Source organism: Arachis ipaensis, chromosome B07 (genome assembly GCF_000816755.2).
Source record: "Arachis ipaensis cultivar K30076 chromosome B07, Araip1.1, whole genome shotgun sequence".
NCBI classification, from domain to species: domain Eukaryota; kingdom Viridiplantae; phylum Streptophyta; class Magnoliopsida; order Fabales; family Fabaceae; genus Arachis; species Arachis ipaensis.
The window spans coordinates 4,302,706-4,321,206 of record NC_029791.2 but is presented as its reverse complement, the minus strand read 5'-3'; the positions used below and the strand labels follow the sequence as shown (position 1 = coordinate 4,321,206).

General features: G+C 35.6%; 2 protein-coding genes across 4 annotated transcripts; both read left to right on the top strand.

Annotated features, from left to right (window-relative positions):
• Nucleotides 315-8,311, top strand: LOC107609099. 3 transcript variants are annotated; one of them, XM_021107059.1, is made up of 9 exons: nt 315-542; nt 633-747; nt 923-1,947; nt 2,310-3,751; nt 3,927-4,057; nt 4,220-5,037; nt 5,150-5,262; nt 5,540-5,839; nt 8,239-8,311. In XM_021107059.1, the coding sequence occupies exons 1-8, from the start codon at nt 477-479 to the stop codon at nt 5,835-5,837; spliced, it is 4,008 nt and encodes a 1,335-aa protein (XP_020962718.1). In that variant the 5' UTR covers nt 315-476; the 3' UTR covers nt 5,838-5,839; nt 8,239-8,311. The 3 variants fall into 3 exon arrangements, with proteins under 3 accessions (XP_020962718.1, XP_020962719.1, XP_016166421.1); XM_021107060.1 differs by lacking the exon at nt 8,239-8,311 and adding an exon at nt 6,678-6,918; XM_016310935.2 differs by lacking the exon at nt 8,239-8,311 and having other exon boundaries at nt 5,540-6,170.
• Nucleotides 8,055-11,449, top strand: LOC107609951 (protein DETOXIFICATION 41-like). The gene is made up of 8 exons (XM_016312016.2): nt 8,055-8,477; nt 8,572-9,116; nt 9,326-9,412; nt 9,502-9,558; nt 9,659-9,897; nt 10,396-10,514; nt 10,613-10,699; nt 11,242-11,449. Exons 1-8 carry the CDS (start codon nt 8,154-8,156, stop codon nt 11,314-11,316), a joined length of 1,533 nt encoding a protein of 510 aa, XP_016167502.1. The 5' UTR covers nt 8,055-8,153; the 3' UTR covers nt 11,317-11,449.

Here is an 18,501-nt window from a genome sequence, read left to right as displayed (position 1 = left end):
TAATTTTAAACTCTATTTGTTTTATTTTTATTAAATTTTTTTAATACATCTCAACTCAACAAATTAACTATTAATTTATCGTGAATCAAAATTTTATCTAAAAATCTGTCATTTACTCCATGCATAAGACAGAATTTAAATTTCTACCGTTACTTAAGCAAATTAGTCCCTAAATCAATCCAAATTAATTTTATTGATTCTTGTTGATGTCTAATCTAATTTTTATAAACTTAGTTATAAATGATCTTGAAACTTTGTAATAAAAAAAAGAATGGTTTTACCTCCCTTTCCACTCCCTCGCTTACCCCAAGGACGAAGAGAACGGTGGTGTAGAATCTCTACTACGGGGGTTTAGGGTTTTAATGGCGTAAAAATGATTACTTGATTGCACCGCCACTGTGTATCTCTAATTACTGTTCGGTTCCGATGCCAGTGTTTGAAGAATCTCACATTTCTCCATTCCCTCTTTGCCGCCAATGGCTCTCTCTGCAGATCACCCATTCGAACCTGTTTCCGCCACTGCTTGCTCCCACTGTGAAGCGGTAAAACCCTCTCTTTTTCTCTTTTTCGCTTTATTTGTCATTCAAAGCCGAGTTCTTTATTTATTTAGTTATTTTCCTTCTCTGTGGCAGTGGAAGAAGAAGTGTTCGAAGCTTCAAGAATCACGAAACGCTCTTCGCCAAGCTGTGAAGCTTCTAGAAACCAAAATCAATGAAGTTCAGGCTCAAAATGTGAAGCTCAGCCAAGGTTATTTATTTATTTATTTTCAATTTTTTATTTTTATGCCTTTTTCTTTGGGATGTGAGTAGTGAATCTGAATAAGAATTTTATGCATATGTAGTGGAATTTCTGCGAGTGGATTCACTGAACAGATTGGATTAAGTTGTAATTAGTGAACATTGCAATGTTGTATTTTCTGCAGAATGTGAAGAAGAACAGGCGCGAGCCAAAGCAGACGCTGAGGAGAAGCTTAAAGAATGTAATGCTAGAGTATCTTTAGAGAATGAAGTATGTAGCTTGAGGTCTGAAATTGATGCGATTCGGCAGAAACCTGGTGGTGATGCTAAGAATGGAAATGAGAGCATAGAGGGTTTTCAAGCTTGTATAGCTGATAAGGAAAAGGAAATCAGTAGGTTGAAGGAGCTCCTGGAGGCAGAGAAGAAAAAGGCGGATAAGGAGAAGAAAAACTCGGAGAAGGAGAGAAAGAAAGCAGCTGAAGCTTTGAAGGCAGTAGAAGCGGAGAAGAGCAAAACTGCAGAAAAAGAGATGCAAATTGCCAAAGTTGAAGCAGAGAAGGCTGAGGAGTATAGGACTCGGCTTGTTCGATTGGAGAAAGAAGCTAATGAGGCAAAAACAAAGCTGGCTTCTCAAATATCTGCCTCTAAAGAGGCAACGAAAAGGTTTGAGACTGAGAAGCGGAAGATATTAGCAGGAAAAAGAGATGCCGAGTTGGGGATGACGAAAGCTAAAGAAATGCTTGAAACTGAAAGGGGGAAAGTGACTGAGGAAAAGAAGCGAGCAGATTCAGAGATGGTTAAAGCAAAGGAGCAGAAGGCACTTGCAGAAAGTAACTGGAGGAAATTCATCGAAGAGAAACGGCGTGCGGATGAGATGTCTCATCAGGTTGAAAGGGATAAGCGGACAATTGAGGAGTTGAAGAAGAAGATATCTGAGCTCTTATCTGTATCAAAACCTGTTGAAACAGCCGGAGTACCTACTGCGAAAGCTGAAGATACTAGTGATGTAAAGCTTTTGAAAAGCCAACTAAAGCTTGAAAAGCTACGAGCAAAATATGCCAGGCAAAAATTTAAGTTGGAAGCAAGTCGTCGCAACTCTTTACACCAAGAATTAGGGCGTATAAAGACGGATTTTGTTCAACTCCTGCGTCGGCTTGATATGTTGGATGCATCCTTCTCATCGTTTCCTGGAAGACGTGAACAAACAAAGGTTGGTTTCACCTTACTTTCTATTTTGCACCTCTCTTCACTGTCACAATCTTGTTCTGGCTTATTCTCATATGAAGATACCGTGGACGTAGATATCTCTTATCTGTATAATGTTTTTTTGGTTATAAAATCATGGACTCTTGAACTTAATTATTGGTTCTCCCTTGTAGTGATGTTGGAAATCTTATGTTTACAATCATATTAGCTGTGCACTACCAGGTTTTTAGCCGTTGGGAATTAGGCGATTTTCTGAAAGCAATAAATAAGGGATTTTCCAATGGTTTCTTCTTCTTCTTTATTTTTCTTTAATTAAAAAAAAAAAAAAAACTATGTTTCTTAACTTCTTGGATGTTTATTTTGCAGTCTGGGAATATGCTATATATGCAGAACTCAGCTATCACGAGGCAAGTATGCAATTTCAATCTATCTCCGAAGCATAGTGAACTTGAAAATGAGCTTCTGCAGACTTGTTGCACAACAATGGACACATGTGATCCTTTGAGGAAAGACATGCAGCCCACTCAACCTCTTGTGCTATCTAGTGGAAATTACTCAGAATCCATCCCAGGTATTGATTCTAAATTGAAGCCTCTTAGCAGAGGACCCAACAGAACAAAGTTACAGAGTTCTGCAGTAAATTCCAATTCAGAATCTTTTTCTGATGGACAGTTGATGGGCTCACAGGAAACAACTGCTTTCCCAGTTAGTGCATCGGCAAAGTTGGATCAGGAGATCCTCAATGCAAGACAAATCATGTGCAACTCATCTGAAAGATATGTTACTGAGAACCATAGGAAGCGGAAAAGAACACATGATAATATTGGTAGTGTTGCAAATTTGTCTTCTCAGAATCTCTCTAATTTGCATGGTTTGTTGTATAGAGAAGAAGACAAATGCTTGGAAGGAGGGAGAGACGTGCTCCCTAATCTAAGCAGTATACAGAAAAATAATGATAGAGCCAACAAGAAGAAAAAGAAATCTCACACTGAAAAAGTTGTCACAGTACCTAGCACAGGAAGGGTTGCGAAGAAGGGTACAGAAGAGGCCAAAGCCAATATCTATGGGGATGCAAATGTTAGCGAACACATTTCTTGCCCTGGCTCACAAAATTTAGAAACCACTCCTGCCGGTGAAGAGAGGATATGTGATGCTGCACAAAATTTAGAAACCACTCCTGATGAAGTGAGGACATGTGGTGCTGCAAACAGCTTTGATTCTTTGATTAGTTTGGATAAAATGACTGATGAAACTTATATGAAGTTCTTAGAACTAGATAATGCTTCTTATGAGCAACGTTACAGAAGAGCAATGGATTCTCCCTTGTCACCATCACTTCCAGAAATTGAATTTCACAAAACATTTGAGGATAATAGTTTGAAGAAGCCCTTTCTAGAGGAAGCACTCCAAGAAGGCATGTCAAGTCAAAAAGCAGACCTGTTTCCTTCACCTGGTCTTGATGGAACTAATTTTGAAATCAGTTCCAATAATGAAAACTTAGATAGTTCATCTGATTCACGGATTAAGCCTACACAAGCAAGTAAAGCCGAGGTTGTAAAATTGCCACATATGCACACATCAGATATTTCCAGGGCCTCATTTCTGGCGGAGGATGAAATTGGACCTTTAAACAAACAACCTCCTAAAATTTGTGCTGTCTTTTCCAATATCGAGGACCATAGTGTCTTATCTAGGATGTTTTTTGCTATAAAAGCCTGTATGGCTCGGTGCAGTTTGGATACACAAACAGTTTGGGCTGTTGGTAGCATTCTGACTGCACTTAAAAAGGAAGACACACTCTCAAAGAAGTAAGTATCTCATGATTTTGAACAATGCACTCCTTTTTTAGTTTCTGTTTTGATACTCAAATTTATTGATTTATCAAGCAAATCAATTCATGACAAAATTAATCAATAGGGCTCAAGACAATTGATGGTGGACTGATAGTATTGATTTTCTTCTGTTTCCTCTAATCTTTTTCAGGGAGAAGGTTTCTGTGTTGTTAACGCTGATGCTGTTCAACTTTGTCATGGCTTCTACAAGTACATTTGGAAATCTTTGCGATGGCAATATATTTTGCTGCATGAATTCTTATGCCCAACATATTCGCACAGGTATATTCATTTGTTCTCATACAATTTCTGTTTATGTAATTGAATGTTTCTATTTAGATATTTTCATATCATGTTATATGCACTTTCTATAAACTTGAGTTTCATGTTCCTTTTGTGCTGTTGAGTATTGAATCAAACTAAAATGTTTTCCTTTTTGGGCAGCTATGTTGGATGCTGAGACAAGAATCCTCTTTTTAGAAACTTGTTCTTTTCTTGAGCTGCTTGGACTTATTGAAGACTTTCTTTTAGAAGGAAAAGTTCTAGTAGAGAATACAGTGCCTGCTGAGGCATCTGCAGATCATGCTTCCAATGATTCTCTAGATGGCATTAGTAACTTTTCTTCGGAGGTTGCTACAAGTGAACAATTGCTAGCAGGGAGTATTATATTATCTTCTATATGTGCTGCAACTGATCATGTTGGATTCATTTGTGAAGCTTCATACAAGATTCTTAGATTATGCAAATGGGATTCTTTAATGCTGTTGACTATCCTTCATATTTTTGCTTATTTGGGTGGAGAGAAGTTTTTTTATGTGGACAATTTTGGTTCAATGGTGACTGTTTTGAAATCTTTAGTTATTTTTCTTGAGGATGAGAGCAAAAAAGTTTCTACTTCTTATCTTCCTTCAATCGATCAGCTTCATACTGAATTTTGCACAAGTATTAAATGCCCATTCTTGGAAGGTGCTGAATCCATTGATTCAGTTTCATGCTTGCTCTTAGAAGAGATAAAATACTATAGGCTTCAATGGATAGAACAGGTTGCTTTGTCGGATTCTGGATTCATGCCAGAGAATTTTAACGGCAGACAATGCTCTAATCCGGAAGCAGTTCAGAAAGCCTACAAGAGTTGTGATGGACCTTGTAGTTTGAAAAGGTGCACGGTTTCTTCTGCTGCTCAACCAGGTGTTCTTGGCAATGTAGACTTGTGTTGCCTTTGTGATGTCTTGTCATTGGTGGAGCTGGTTGCAAAGAAAATGGTATTACTCTCTTATTTCCAAGTGAATATCATATTTGTGAATTTAACCTGTTGCTTAACTTCAGTGATGCATGAATATGAAACTAACCGAATGGTTCTCTCTCTTAATACAGGGCTGGCATTGGACTGACATCAAACTCGTTCCTCAGTTGCTGGATATGCTTGATTCAGGCATAGAGGAAAGCTTTGGTATTGCGATCATTGTTCTTCTTGGTCAACTTGGCAGGTAAATTATTGTTGCATTGATATTGATTGTGATGCTACCAACCATGGCCCACTATTCTTTGAGGGGCTTAGGCCAAGTCTATTAGTTGACTTAAGTCAGATTTATAACAACTAAAATCCCGCATGTGAAGAGATAATCAATGTTTCATGTATGATTTTACGGCCGTTTCTCTTGTGATCCTATATCCGTGGACAACCCACGGAACATTTTAATGGAGGTTGATGCTTTGACATTTTCTTTGATTTTCTAATTTTGGGGTTAATTTAAAAAATTTCAGGATTGGAGTTGATGCTGCTGGATATGAAGATCGGGGAGTTGAGAACTTGAGATATAAGTTGTTCGCTTTTCTGGATCACACCTCTTCCATGAAAGCTCGCAATTCTCTTCAGATTTCTGCCGTGACATCTCTTTTCGGCCTTCTTCCTCTTGATCCTGAAGCTCTTGTTTGCACTGAGATCAATCTTCCAGCATATTCTAAATCCATTTCCGACCATGCGCAAACTTTGAGGAAGTGGTCGTCTGGGCTGGATAAAGATGACCAGGAATTTCTATCTACCATGTTAAGACCACAATGATGGTATGTAGCAAGTTTGATTACCCATCCAAGACTTCGAAATTAATTGAATAAGTAGGAGGCTCTTGCAGTCATTGTTTTGAAATGTAATTGACTGCACACCTGAAAAAAGTTTTGTAGATTGAACAAGATATTGGGAAATTAAATATCATGTTAGGTTTAGAGGCTTCCAACTTGGTTGGTTAAGGGTATGCTTCTGTAGTTCATCTTAGACTTGTAAATAAATCCCCCTTTGGTTGGTTGTAATGTAAATTCATTGTTTTTTTGTAACCTTATTTTTTTCATGGAAAATTCCATACTTTTGAAATTAAATGTTAGTATCAAGCTTGATTCACACAATGGTCGTGACTCATGAGTCTACATTCATGTAAATAGACACTTTCGCATTAGTTTCATTAATCAAAATAAAGACATTATTTCTCCTAGGTTCACTCAAGTGTTAGATATATTTCTCAAGTGTCAAATGAAGACCTGAAGCTACTACCTACCGGTCATTGCTCACACATTTGTTCAACAACTAAATTCACTCCTCACTAGGACAGTCATGACCTGATTTTGTGAAGAATGTTTGATGTTAACTTGTTAGGTGGCCCATTGAAGGAAAGAGACAACTAAACATCTGAAGAAGTTAGAAAGAAAACAAAACATAATAGTATTTTTAGGATTTCAATCTAACTACAACCATCTAAGTCTTATTACTAAGAATTTGACCAATTCAACCTGATCTAACTTGGGTCCCATAAAAAGAATAAAGTCCCTTTGTAAGGATTTTTTCAATTCTCAAGACTTGAAATCGATAATTATTACTTTAACTAATTTCATGATGCTAATTAAATAATAGGCGGCGACTCTGGTGTAGAAGCTCTTATGGCTTCTATACATGTAGAAGTGCAGTGGCGGATGGAGCTGAAGACACGTGTCTGAGGAGGGAATACAACTTGTGCTGCTGCAAGTGATGTGCAAGGCACGTTCAGTTTACTGAATGTTGAGGGTTTTGTTTTGAAGAGCATATTTTTTTAATTTAAGGGCAATGTTTATATCCAGCAATTTTAGAAGCTGAAAATGTAAAAGATACGTAGAAAGTTGTTTAATTTGTCATATGGGATTTGTTAATTTTTTTGGTTTTGAAAAAAACAATTCAAATAAATATAATTACATTTAATTAAAAATATAATTTATTATTATTTATTGAATATGTGCCTTTTAAAATTTTATCAAATCAGCGTTATATCTAAAAAAGCAAAAAATATACCACTTTTACAAATTGCAATCTTTAATAAATTCACGCTAAAAATTAAATTATAAAAAATTTATTCTCCCGATCTTTTGTTACTCATTTGTATTCATTTTTTAGGAGTGATGTTATTGTCTTTTAGCATCAATCGCATTGCTTTTTTGTTGTTTACTATCGTTCATTTCATTTTAAACATTTTGATATTAAGTCTATAAATTATTTTTCGAGTAATCTTTTTTTAAAATATTGAATGTTAACCTTTGTAGTAAAATTACTTTATAATATAATATCTTTTGAAACAAAATATTTTAATTATATATGTTACCCAAACATCAAATTATGGTCACTCATTTACTTAATCAAAACTGGCATATTTATCAAAATCTACTAGATATCAAAATGTACTATTAAAAATATCACAGTTTTTTTTTAGAGAAAAATCAAAATTCAAATGAGGTAGATAAAAATGCAAATGATTTAGATAATCAGTTTTTTTGAGAGAAATATAAACGTCCAAAAAAGACACATATTCAATAAGTGATAATAAATTATATTTTTAATTAAATGTAATTATATTTATTTGAATTGTTTTTTCAAAACCAAAAAAATTAACAAATTACATACAAATTAAACAACTTTCTATATATCTTTTACATTTTCAGCTTCTAAAATTGTTAGATATAAACATTGCCCTTAAATTAAAAAAATACGCTCTTCAAAACAAAACCCTCAACATTCAGCCCAATTTCTAAGCCTGTAATTATGATATCTTCATTAAGCGCTAATACACATAATTACACAAGAAGACTGTCATAATCCCAACGTGATAAAAACTGAACATGCCTTACACATCACCTGCACCAGCACAAGTTGTGTTCCTTCCTCGGACACGTGTCTTCAGCTCCATCCGCCACTGGACTTCTACATGTGTAGAAGCCATAAGAGCTTCTACACCAAAGTCGCCCCCTAAATATAATATGTATCTGCTTGCCTAAGCATACACAGGAGGAACCAACCTAACTTTCCACATCTTATTTATACAAGTTTACTAGCAATAACTTTTCATGTAGTGAACTAGTTTGAATGCTTAGTGAGACACACAGAACCATGGGGTCTGTGGAGTACCAACCATTGCTAGACTCAAACACAAAGGTTTCATCTTTGTCAGCTGATGCCATTGAGGAATTCTTAGAACACAAACCAATCGAGGCACGGTGGTGGCTGAAGCTAGTTGCTTGGGAGTCAAGGCTTCTCTGGCTCCTCTCTGGTTCTTCCATTATTGTATCCATTTTCAATTACATGCTAAGCTTTGTAACATTGATGTTCACTGGCCATTTGGGTTCTCTAGAGCTCGCTGGAGCTTCCATAGCTAGTGTTGGAATTCAAGGCCTTGCTTATGGAATTATGGTATGTATTCTTATTTTCTCAGAAAACTCATACTTATCTTTGGTAATATTATGATAGTATGCTCAGTTTTGAATTCTAAATTTCCATCAAACAGTTGGGGATGGCGAGTGCAGTGCAAACAGTGTGTGGCCAGGCTTATGGAGCTGCGAAACACGCGGCAATGGGAGTCATATTGCAAAGAGCAATCATCTTACACATAGGTGCAGCTGTGCTACTCACATTCCTCTATTGGTTCTCAGGGCCTTTTCTAAAAGCCATAGGTCAATCAGACAGCATAGCTGGGCAGGCGCAGATTTTCGCCCGAGGACTAATCATTCAGCTCTATGCATTCGCGGTAACCTGTCCAATGCAGAGGTTCCTGCAAGCACAGAACATAGTGAATCCTTTGGCATACATGTCAGTTGGTGTGTTCCTTCTGCATGTTCTTCTGAGTTGGCTAGTTGTCTATGTTTTCGATTATGGACTTCTTGGTGCAGCACTCACACTCAGCTTTTCTTGGTGCATTCTTGCTTTCTTGAATGGTTTGTACATTGTTCTTAGCCCAAGGTGCAACCAAACTTGGAATGGCTTTACTTTAAAAGCCTTCAAAGGAATCTGGCCTTATTTCAAGCTCACACTTGCTTCTGCTATCATGTTATGGTATGTAACGATTTAATTACGCATAATATCTAACTGTTAATTTAAGAGGCAGGACCCAAACATGACACGGCACAAAAAAAAAATAATGGTAAAGATCAGACGTGATAAAATCGTGTGAAATTTTCATATCTAATGATCTGTTTAAACTTTTCAAAATACGTTAAATCTATAGAATAAAACCACTTATGTACATATTTTTGATAATGTAGTTTGGAGATATGGTACAATCAAGGACTAGTGCTTATATCAGGACTGCTCTCAAATCCAACTATTTCACTGGACACGATTTCAATTTGGTATGTTCATAGTTAATTTTAGAATGATCTTTCTACCCATTGTTCAAATTTCTTTCTAACAATAATCTCCATGTTTATGTACTTTTCAGTATGAACTACTTGAACTGGGACATGCAATTTATGTTAGGACTTAGTGCAGCTGCAAGGTAACTTAAAAAACAAAACACAGAGTTTTATTTTATGTTAATTTTTTTCATCCACTCAACTTTCAGACAAAGATTTTGATCACAATTTCAATGAATTCAGTGTGAGGGTTAGCAATGAATTAGGAGCAGCACATCCAAGAGTAGCAAAATTTTCAGTGTTTGTAGTAAATGGAACGAGCGTCGCGATCAGTATAGTATTTTGCGCCATTGTCTTGATCTTCAGGGTTGGTTTGAGCAAGCTTTTCACTACTGACTCTGAAGTTATTGAGGATGTTTCTAACTTAACTCCATTGCTAGCCATGTCTGTTTTCCTTAATGGCATTCAACCTATACTCTCAGGTAATAAAACTATATGCTATATATAAACACCATTCTATGGTTTATCATTTATTTCTGATCCAAGGTCTTAGGTTTGAGTAAATAGGAAGAAAGAGATATTGGGAGATATAAAATTGTACCAAGAATAAAACATAATAAAAAAACACTTTCAACTATATTTTTTATAGCTAAGTTTGATAAATGTCTCAAGACAGAAATACTATACAAACTATTTGGAGAATGAAACAGATACAAAATTAGATAAAAGATCTTTGTCTTAACTGTTAAGGCAAAATTTGTCTCTTTTTTGTCTTTATAAAGTTGAAACCAAGACAAAATTTATGTGTTATCTTTGTTTCCTATCTTAAATAAATAAATACATCCAATGAAACATCAATCAAGTTGGATTGAATTGATCAAACCTTTTATAATATGGTTTAGATACTAATGGTTCATTTAGACCTGGAAAGAATAAATGTTCCATCTTTATTAGTTTACTTTTTGTTTGAAAATTTTCAGGAGTTGCAATTGGAAGTGGATGGCAAGCTATAGTTGCTTATGTTAACTTGTTTTGTTACTATGTTATTGGTCTTACTGTTGGATGTGTCCTTGGCTTTAAAACATCTTTAGGAGTAGCTGTAAGTTTGAACCATTACCATTTCCCTCACTAATTAGTTACTGCTCCTAAGCTTGTATTAAAATCAGTGTAATTCTAAGCATTTGGAATTTCTTACAGGGTATCTGGTGGGGAATGATCCTTGGAGTTTTCATACAAACAGTAACTCTTATAATTCTGACTGCAAGAACAAATTGGGATAATGAGGTAATCAAATTCAAAACATTAGACTATACAACCTAAAATATTTTAGAGAAATTTAGTGCCAGAAAGTTAATATATTAGTAGGGGTGGCAAAGCGGGCCGGCCCGCCCCAACCCGCCCCGTCCCGCCTAGGCCCGCCACATAAACGGGGCGGATCGGCCCGCCTTTTTTAGCGGGTTTAGTGGATCGGCCCGACGGACTCGACCCGTTTTGCCACTCATATATATTAGTATTTTAAGATTTTTTGACATCAAATACGCTTTTAAATGATATGCATGAAATAAAAGAAGTTTCTAAAAATTCGGTTTAGAGTTTAAGGTTTATTGATGTCGCGTGTATTTTTTATAGACAAAAATAGCGTCACATATTTAACTTTTAAAATATCTGTTTAGCATAAAAGAAAACGGTTCGATACGAATATAAAGTTAGATTTTATCTTTTAAAGACTAAGTTGATGTCTCATGAATCTTTTAGAAACTAATTTGTCCTTGTTATGACATTATCAAAGGTGAGACTATGAAGCAATTTGTAATTGTTGTTTGTAGGTTGAGAAAGCTGTCATTAGAATCAAGAGATCTGCAGAAGATGATACCTTAGAGCAATTGGTTGCTGATGCTTAGAATAATAATTTACATCACTTTTCTCTGAGCTTAGTAGAAATGCTGATTACCAAGCACAATGATGTTGTAGTTCATGAGGGTTTCTTTGTGTTTTCACATATTTTTGGTATCAAATAAGGAAATCCACTTATGTGAAAGTTATAATCTATATAAATTATATTTATTCTATTTACATCAACTCATGAGTTTGAACCAGTTAAGATAAACTTTTATAAAGTGAAAATTGAATTTTAAAACTGTTAATGATCAAATAATGTATTATGTAGTTTTTTTATGAGATTATTTAAATTGAAACATGTAAGAAATTTTTTTATTCAAAACATCATTTATATTACTCATTTAAAATAAAGTTTCTATCTTACGGATATCTCTTTAAAAAAAATTATAAGAATAAACATGAACGTTAATATTATCAGACAAAAATTACATATCAATCAAGATATTACAAAAAAATATTTAAAAAAATTCTAAATCATGGTAATAGAGGACAGAGTTATCCTCACTTGTACAGTTGTACGGTAAAGAGGTAATCCAAGCCTCCAATCAATGGAGCCAGTGAATTCTCCTTGCAAATGCCATGCAACCTGAAACTCAGCATGACTTTTAATACTAATCAAACAGGGACTTTTTGGGAATCAGTAATGTTAGGGGTTAGCACATTTTGTGATTTATAGTCATTAATTAGTCATAATTAGTATTTTTAATGGTGTAAGATTACTTCTAATAGTGTAGAAATATACATTCTTTTCTTGATGGTAAATATTGACTAGAATTTAATGAAAATGCTGGCTCTGAGATCTTTTTCTCTGGGAATATTACTTTTCCGACTTCTTTCACTAACCTGGTAGATTTCTTTTACATGTTTTTTGCGAGATGACTTTGAGGTTTCTCTCGTGCGAAGTCTCCCACGATCACATGGAGGTTCTTTTTGAGTCTTCCGTCCTCACTTCTCCTTAGAGCTTCTTTTTTTATTGGAGATTTGTGGTCTAGTTTTTTAATATACAAATCAATTTGGGTAGTATTGTAATTATTAAAAAATTTATTGGTTAACTATATTGGCAGTTGGTTAGTTTTTTGATGGAAAAAACATAACTGTTCACAAAAAATATAATTTGGGTCTCTAATTCTAATCATCATAATAAACACTCTGATTTCATCCTTTTTTTTTTGTGGTTCAAGAATTGAAAGTTCTAAGTTTGGAATAAGGATTATTGGCAATGGCTGGAAGTATTATTAGTTTCATAAAATAACTAACATCTTCTTCTTCTAGTGTCCGACCTAGAAGAAACAATATACTTGTCTAATCGACTATCTCGACCAACTTCTCTATCACATTTTTTAGGTCGTAATTCGTAAAATTGTTGGTATGGTGGTCGTAGATATGGTAGTACTCGTAATACTCTTGTTACCTCCCTTCTTGCCCTTAATTAGATGTGGTGGAGGTAGCTTCTCTATGTTACAAATATTCCTGTAGACTTCAACTAAAGGAACTCTTAAGGGAGTGTAGGAGCAGTACTTTTTACTCTTTTTTTTTTGTGACTGTAACTAAAAAAGAAAAAGAAGAGGCAAAAGGAACACGAACAAGAACCCCAAAAAAAACTAAGGCATCATGTCCTGAAGAAGAAGTAATTGAAGACCCTCCCACAACACCAGCCATTCAGCATGGTAAACACCTTCCTTGATAGCATGTTTGGCCAAGGAGTCAACTACACAATTCGCCGTTCTCTGAATCAACACCAGCTCTGTCCTCCACGGATGTTGAGTAATGTCACGAATATTCTCAAGCAAGGAACTTACTTCGTTGCTAGTATGAGTAGAAAAATCTCTCAACAAAAGGGAGGTCTCAAGGCAATCAGTCTCACAATAAACATCTTTAAAACCAGCCTCCTAGACCAGCAATAATCCTTTTTAAATAGCAAATAATTCACCCTTAAGAACACTGAAAGGGAAAATAATACCAGCACAACCTGTCTTTCACACACCGTTCCAATCTCAGATAACACAACTGAAGCCAACAACACCATCAGCATCGAGTTTGCTAGCATCACAATTGACCGTGACAGAGCCATGGGCAGGGGGGATCCAGTCTAGAATCAAGGAAGACATGTAGGAAGCTTGTTGCAAGATAAAATTCTTGTGTAACTTATTCTCAGAGGCATAGATTAGAGCAACCACCTTATCCGGAGCCCAATGATCTGAAGGATTGAAAATAGCCTTGTTTCTCTCCTTCCATATCCACCAAAGAGCAGAAAAGAAGCGATAAGCATTACGATTCTTATCTCTCCAAATTCAAGGTAATAAATCAAGGTTCACCTGATCATAATTCAACCTTTGCCAAATATCATGAGGCATAAGACAGTCACGAAGGCAGTGAAGCACAGTTTCAGGGTTAGAGTTGCATCGAGGGCAAAGATCTGAAGAGGTAAGGCCTCTCCGAAAAAGAAAGAAAACAGTAGGTAACCCTTGATGGAGAGAAAGCAGACCAACTACTTATACTTTTTAGGAACCTTCAGTTGCCAAAGCCACAACTAATTGCTTTGATCATCCCAATTTAAGTTCCTCTTGCACAACTAATAATAGCCCCATTTTGAGGTGTAAACCTTTAAAGAGGATGCATTCCAAAATCAATCAGTGCTACTTTCAACTTAAAGGTCCAGATTATAAGCCAGAATATTTTGTCTCATTTCCTCTGGAATCATGGTGCAAACCCGATTCAAATTCCAATTACCATTCTCCGATAAATCCTGAAGTCTTAGCTCAATATCCAAGATGTGGAGAAAGAGAAGAACGTCTGCAAGGGATCCTTCAAATCTCCAACCATCATACCAAAAGGATTGGTGAGGAGGACCAATGCTCCAGAAATAGTCATCTTGCAAGACTTGGAAGGCTTTATAAATACCCTTCCAAAAAGCAGAAGCATTATTAGAAAAAGGGAGAGTTCTCACCTCCATATTCGAAAGGTATTTATATGTGACAAGTTGAACCCAAAGTTCCTCCGAAGAGTTGTAAAGGTGCCAAATGAGCTTACCTAGAAAGGCAATATTAGATCATCGAGGATCCCTTACTCCAAGACCACCATATTTCTTAGGGGTGATTACCGTCTTCCAATTAACAAAACTCATCCCTCTCCCATCAATTTGTTTTTCTTGAGGAATCTACGCATCGTGAAAGAGATGTCATTACAAACGCCCACTGAAAAGAGAGACACTTGCATATTATAAATAGGGATAAATGAGACCACTGAGTTGATGAGATAAATCTATCCGCTTTGTTAAGGATCTTGCCTTTCCAACCAGTAAGACGCCATCTAATCTTGTTCAGGATGTTATTAAAAGTAGCCCTGGTCGTCTTCGAGTGACTCAAATTCACACCAAGATATCGCCCCAAGTCTTGGGTGAACCGGATGGAAATACCCCAGTGAACAAATATTTTCTTCTATTGTTGACATTCTTGGAACACAAAGCTTTAGACTTTTTAAGATTGATCTTCATGCCTGCTTTATAAAAGTTGCTAAAAGTGTTCATTACAATTTGCACTTGAGCTTTTTTTGCTTTAACAACAACAGCAGATCACCAGTGAACATAAGGTGCGATATTCTCGGGCCACCTCTAGAAATAGCTACCAGATCTCAACACCCATTGTCCACTAACTTGGAAATATAACAGGCAAGTCACTCCATACAAATGACAAATAAATATGGGGATATGGGGTCACCCTAACGGAGCTTTCTATTAGGAGAAAAATTGTCGAGTCTAGAACCATTCCAAATGATGGATAGAGAAGAAGCTTTGACACAAGACATAATAAGCCTGGTCGAGGGAGCAGGAAAACCAAAACTCGTCAAGAAATGCTCAAGAAACTGCCAGTCAACTCTATCATACACTTTTTTTTAAATCAATCTTAAAGGCCAGCATACCTTTTTTGACTTCGTATGCTTCATAAAATGCAGCATTTCTTGGGCAATAATGATATTATTCGGTGTACCCCTTCCCGGGATAAAACCACCCTGGAGGGGGCCGATAATCTCTTCCAAGAAGGGTCGTAAGCGATTAATCAACACCTTCGTAATAACTTTATACACCACATTACATAGGCTAATGGACTTGAAATCCTTTATAAACGTTGGCGCTTCTATCTTAGGAATCAAAATAATGAGTCTCCATAAGTTTCGGGTTAAGGTAACCACCCGCAAAAGCCATTCTAACCAAATTCCATACATCCGCTCCAATAATATTCTAATATTCCTTGAAAAAATAAGCTTGAAAGCCATCTGGTCCTGGAGCCTTAAAGGAGCTCATGCCAAAGACAGCCGCTTTGACCTCGAAGAAAGAGACTAGAGCGATACTTTTTACTTTGACTAAATGAGTTATCATCCCGTTTTCTCTATCTTTATTTTTATTGTGACCATTGTTATCCCAACCTTCCCTTTCATCCCGAGCTTACTAGGACTTCTTTAATTGTGCAGCTTCTTCCATGTTAATATATTTTTCTACACGTACTTGTATGTCTGCTATGGAAGTCGAATGACGTTTAGAGATGAATTTGAAAATGGTTAATCTCGCAAGCCATTTATCAATTCTATGATGGCCATTTCAGTGGGAAGATGACGTATCTCCAAACACATTTTATTGTAGTCACTACAACAAATCCAGTATTTAACGGCGGTTGTTGGAGCCATTTTGCGGCGGTTTTTAACCGCCGCCAAATATATTGCGGCGGTTAAACCAAACGTTGGAAGATAGGCCGCGGGTAAACGGTTAGTGGTGGTTTTAGCTAACCGCCGCTAAACGTCTATCAATTTTGTGGCAGTCAAACCGCCGCTAAATGGCAAATAAACGAAAACAACATTTGTTTTGTGCCAAATTTCAGTATTTTCGTTCACAGTTCTTAGAATCAGACCGGACCGTCCGGTGGTCCAACCGACTCAATCATTAAACCTGCGCTTCCACTAATAGACCTACAACGTGTGGAGGGCTCGAACCTGGAACCTAGAAGAAGGAAAAGCTTCCAAATGACTCTTCGATGTATATAGCGCTAATAATTATATATATCATATGAACACATTTGATTGCCACACAATTTTTTGTTGTATACTTTATATCTAATCATAGTTATTATAGGCACCTTATATATTGGGTAAAATACACAATTAAATCAAATGGAAGACCAAATTACACAATTCTACTAAATTGAAAAACATTACCAGGATCTCCCAAAAGCACATTCTTATGTAATTCGAATTAGTCTCATTCGAATTAGTAAAACCAACACTAATTCGAATTAGTCCTATTCGAATTAGTAGTAATTCTTGTAATTCGAATTTGTCCAATTTGAATTATGCTTGCATGTAGTCTTAGGGTAGTTCGAATCAGTGTGATTCGAATTATGCACGCTAGGACGTCCCTAGTAATTCGAATGGGTTTACTTCGAATTAATTTTGTACCATAGTAGATCGAATTAATTTCCATCTATTTATATATGATCCAAACGTATATAAATAGTACAATAAAGAGTATATTTAATAATATCCATAATGAATTCAATAAAGAGTACATTCAATCATAAATAAAAAAAATAATTATAAATATTTTTATAAATTATTAAAAATCAAATATTTTCTAAAAATATTTATTAAGATTTAGAATTTAGTCTTTAATATTTAAAATTAGTGAAATATTTGCCAAAAATAAAAATTTTGTTGGTAAATTTGTTCACATGAGTTAATATATAGCTTATTTAACTTGTGAATTTTTTTTTACGTAAAACGAATGTAGAAAGCGTTACGAGTTTAAGTAACAATGATTTAAACATATGTAGCTTAAGATAGTAGTGTTTACTTAACTAGATTATACCGAGATAGTTATTATTAAAGAAAACATATTACTAAAGAAAACATTGCAATACGTGGTAATACGCATTTGGCGGTGGTTTAAACAAAACCGCCGCAAAATATAAAACAATAACTCACCCGATGATACATTTAGCAGCAGTTTTCGAAAAGACGCCGCTAAATGCAAGCCTGATTGAAATATAACGGTGGTTCGAGAAAAACTGCCGCTAGATGTAGTCCTAATTGCAGCCTCAACCAATAACCGCTGCTATATGTGCTGCAGGTTGCTGTTTTGCAGCAGCTTTATAAAACCGCCGCTATCTGCCGAAATTGTTATAGTGAGTATTCTATGTATGTCCTGAAGAATATCTCTGCTGATGTGGCATTATGTAATCAGATGTACCAATAAAATTACTTTGTATGAACAAATATTGTTATCATCATGCTTGATTCACACAGTAGTCATGACTCATGAATATACATTAATGTGAATAGGGGTGTCTATGGATCGGATCGAATCCGCATATCCACGGTGTTTATCCGAATCCGATCCGAAAATTGCGGATATGGATCCGATCCGCAAGGCTTTTGGATCGGATCGGATCAGATCCGTACACTAATCGGATCGGATTGCGGATTTTGTGTTGGTATCTGCATATCCGATCCGCATATCCGCGTATCCGCAAAATTAAAGAAATAAATAAGTAAATATTCTTTTTATGTTTTATTTCAATTAATAATTATCATATATGTTATATTATTTTAATTTATTATTTAAGAAAAGTATGTTTAATATTATTTTAAGAGTAAACATATTTAAAAGAATAGAAAAATGAATTTTATTGATATTTTTTTAATAAAAATAAGCTTTTAAAAATATTTTTGTGTTTTGCGGATATATCTGATATCCGATCCGATCCGATCCACAAATGTGCGGATCGGATCGGATCGAATCCAACCTTAAAAGCTGCGGATATCGGATCCGATCCGATGATTTTAATGTGGATCGGATCGAATTTTTGGCTATATCCGATCCGCGGACACCCCTAAATGTGAATATACACTTTTGCACTAGTTTCATTAATTTTAATGATTTTCATACTTCTGAGATTAACTGTAGTTATCATCATTATTAATTCCCGCAATGGTTATGATTCTACATTCACGTAATACACAATATGCATTTAGTTTCATTAATCAAAATAAAGACAAATAGTATTTTTCCTATTAATTGTGAAGTAAAGAAGGAAAGAACCATTATTATTAATTAAATATAAAAGTGGGGACAACTCAAACACAAATTCAAATTCAATCCAAATGAAAATGAGTGTCAAATGAAGACCTGAAGCTGCTAC

Bases quoted from the DNA above. Each gene is read 5' to 3' on its own strand.
- LOC107609099 (XM_021107059.1), top strand. From the start codon at position 477: ATGGCTCTCTCTGCAGATCACCCATTCGAACCTGTTTCCGCCACTGCT. The intron at 543-632 runs GTAAAACCCTCT...TCTCTGTGGCAG, and splicing joins CTTGCTCCCACTGTGAAGCG to TGGAAGAAGAAGTGTTCGAA. The intron at 5,263-5,539 runs GTAAATTATTGT...AAAAAATTTCAG, and splicing joins CTTCTTGGTCAACTTGGCAG to GATTGGAGTTGATGCTGCTG.
- LOC107609951 (XM_016312016.2), top strand. From the start codon at position 8,154: ATGCTTAGTGAGACACACAGAACCATGGGGTCTGTGGAGTACCAACCA. The intron at 8,478-8,571 runs GTATGTATTCTT...TCCATCAAACAG, and splicing joins GCCTTGCTTATGGAATTATG to TTGGGGATGGCGAGTGCAGT. The intron at 9,117-9,325 runs GTATGTAACGAT...TTGATAATGTAG, and splicing joins GCTTCTGCTATCATGTTATG to TTTGGAGATATGGTACAATC.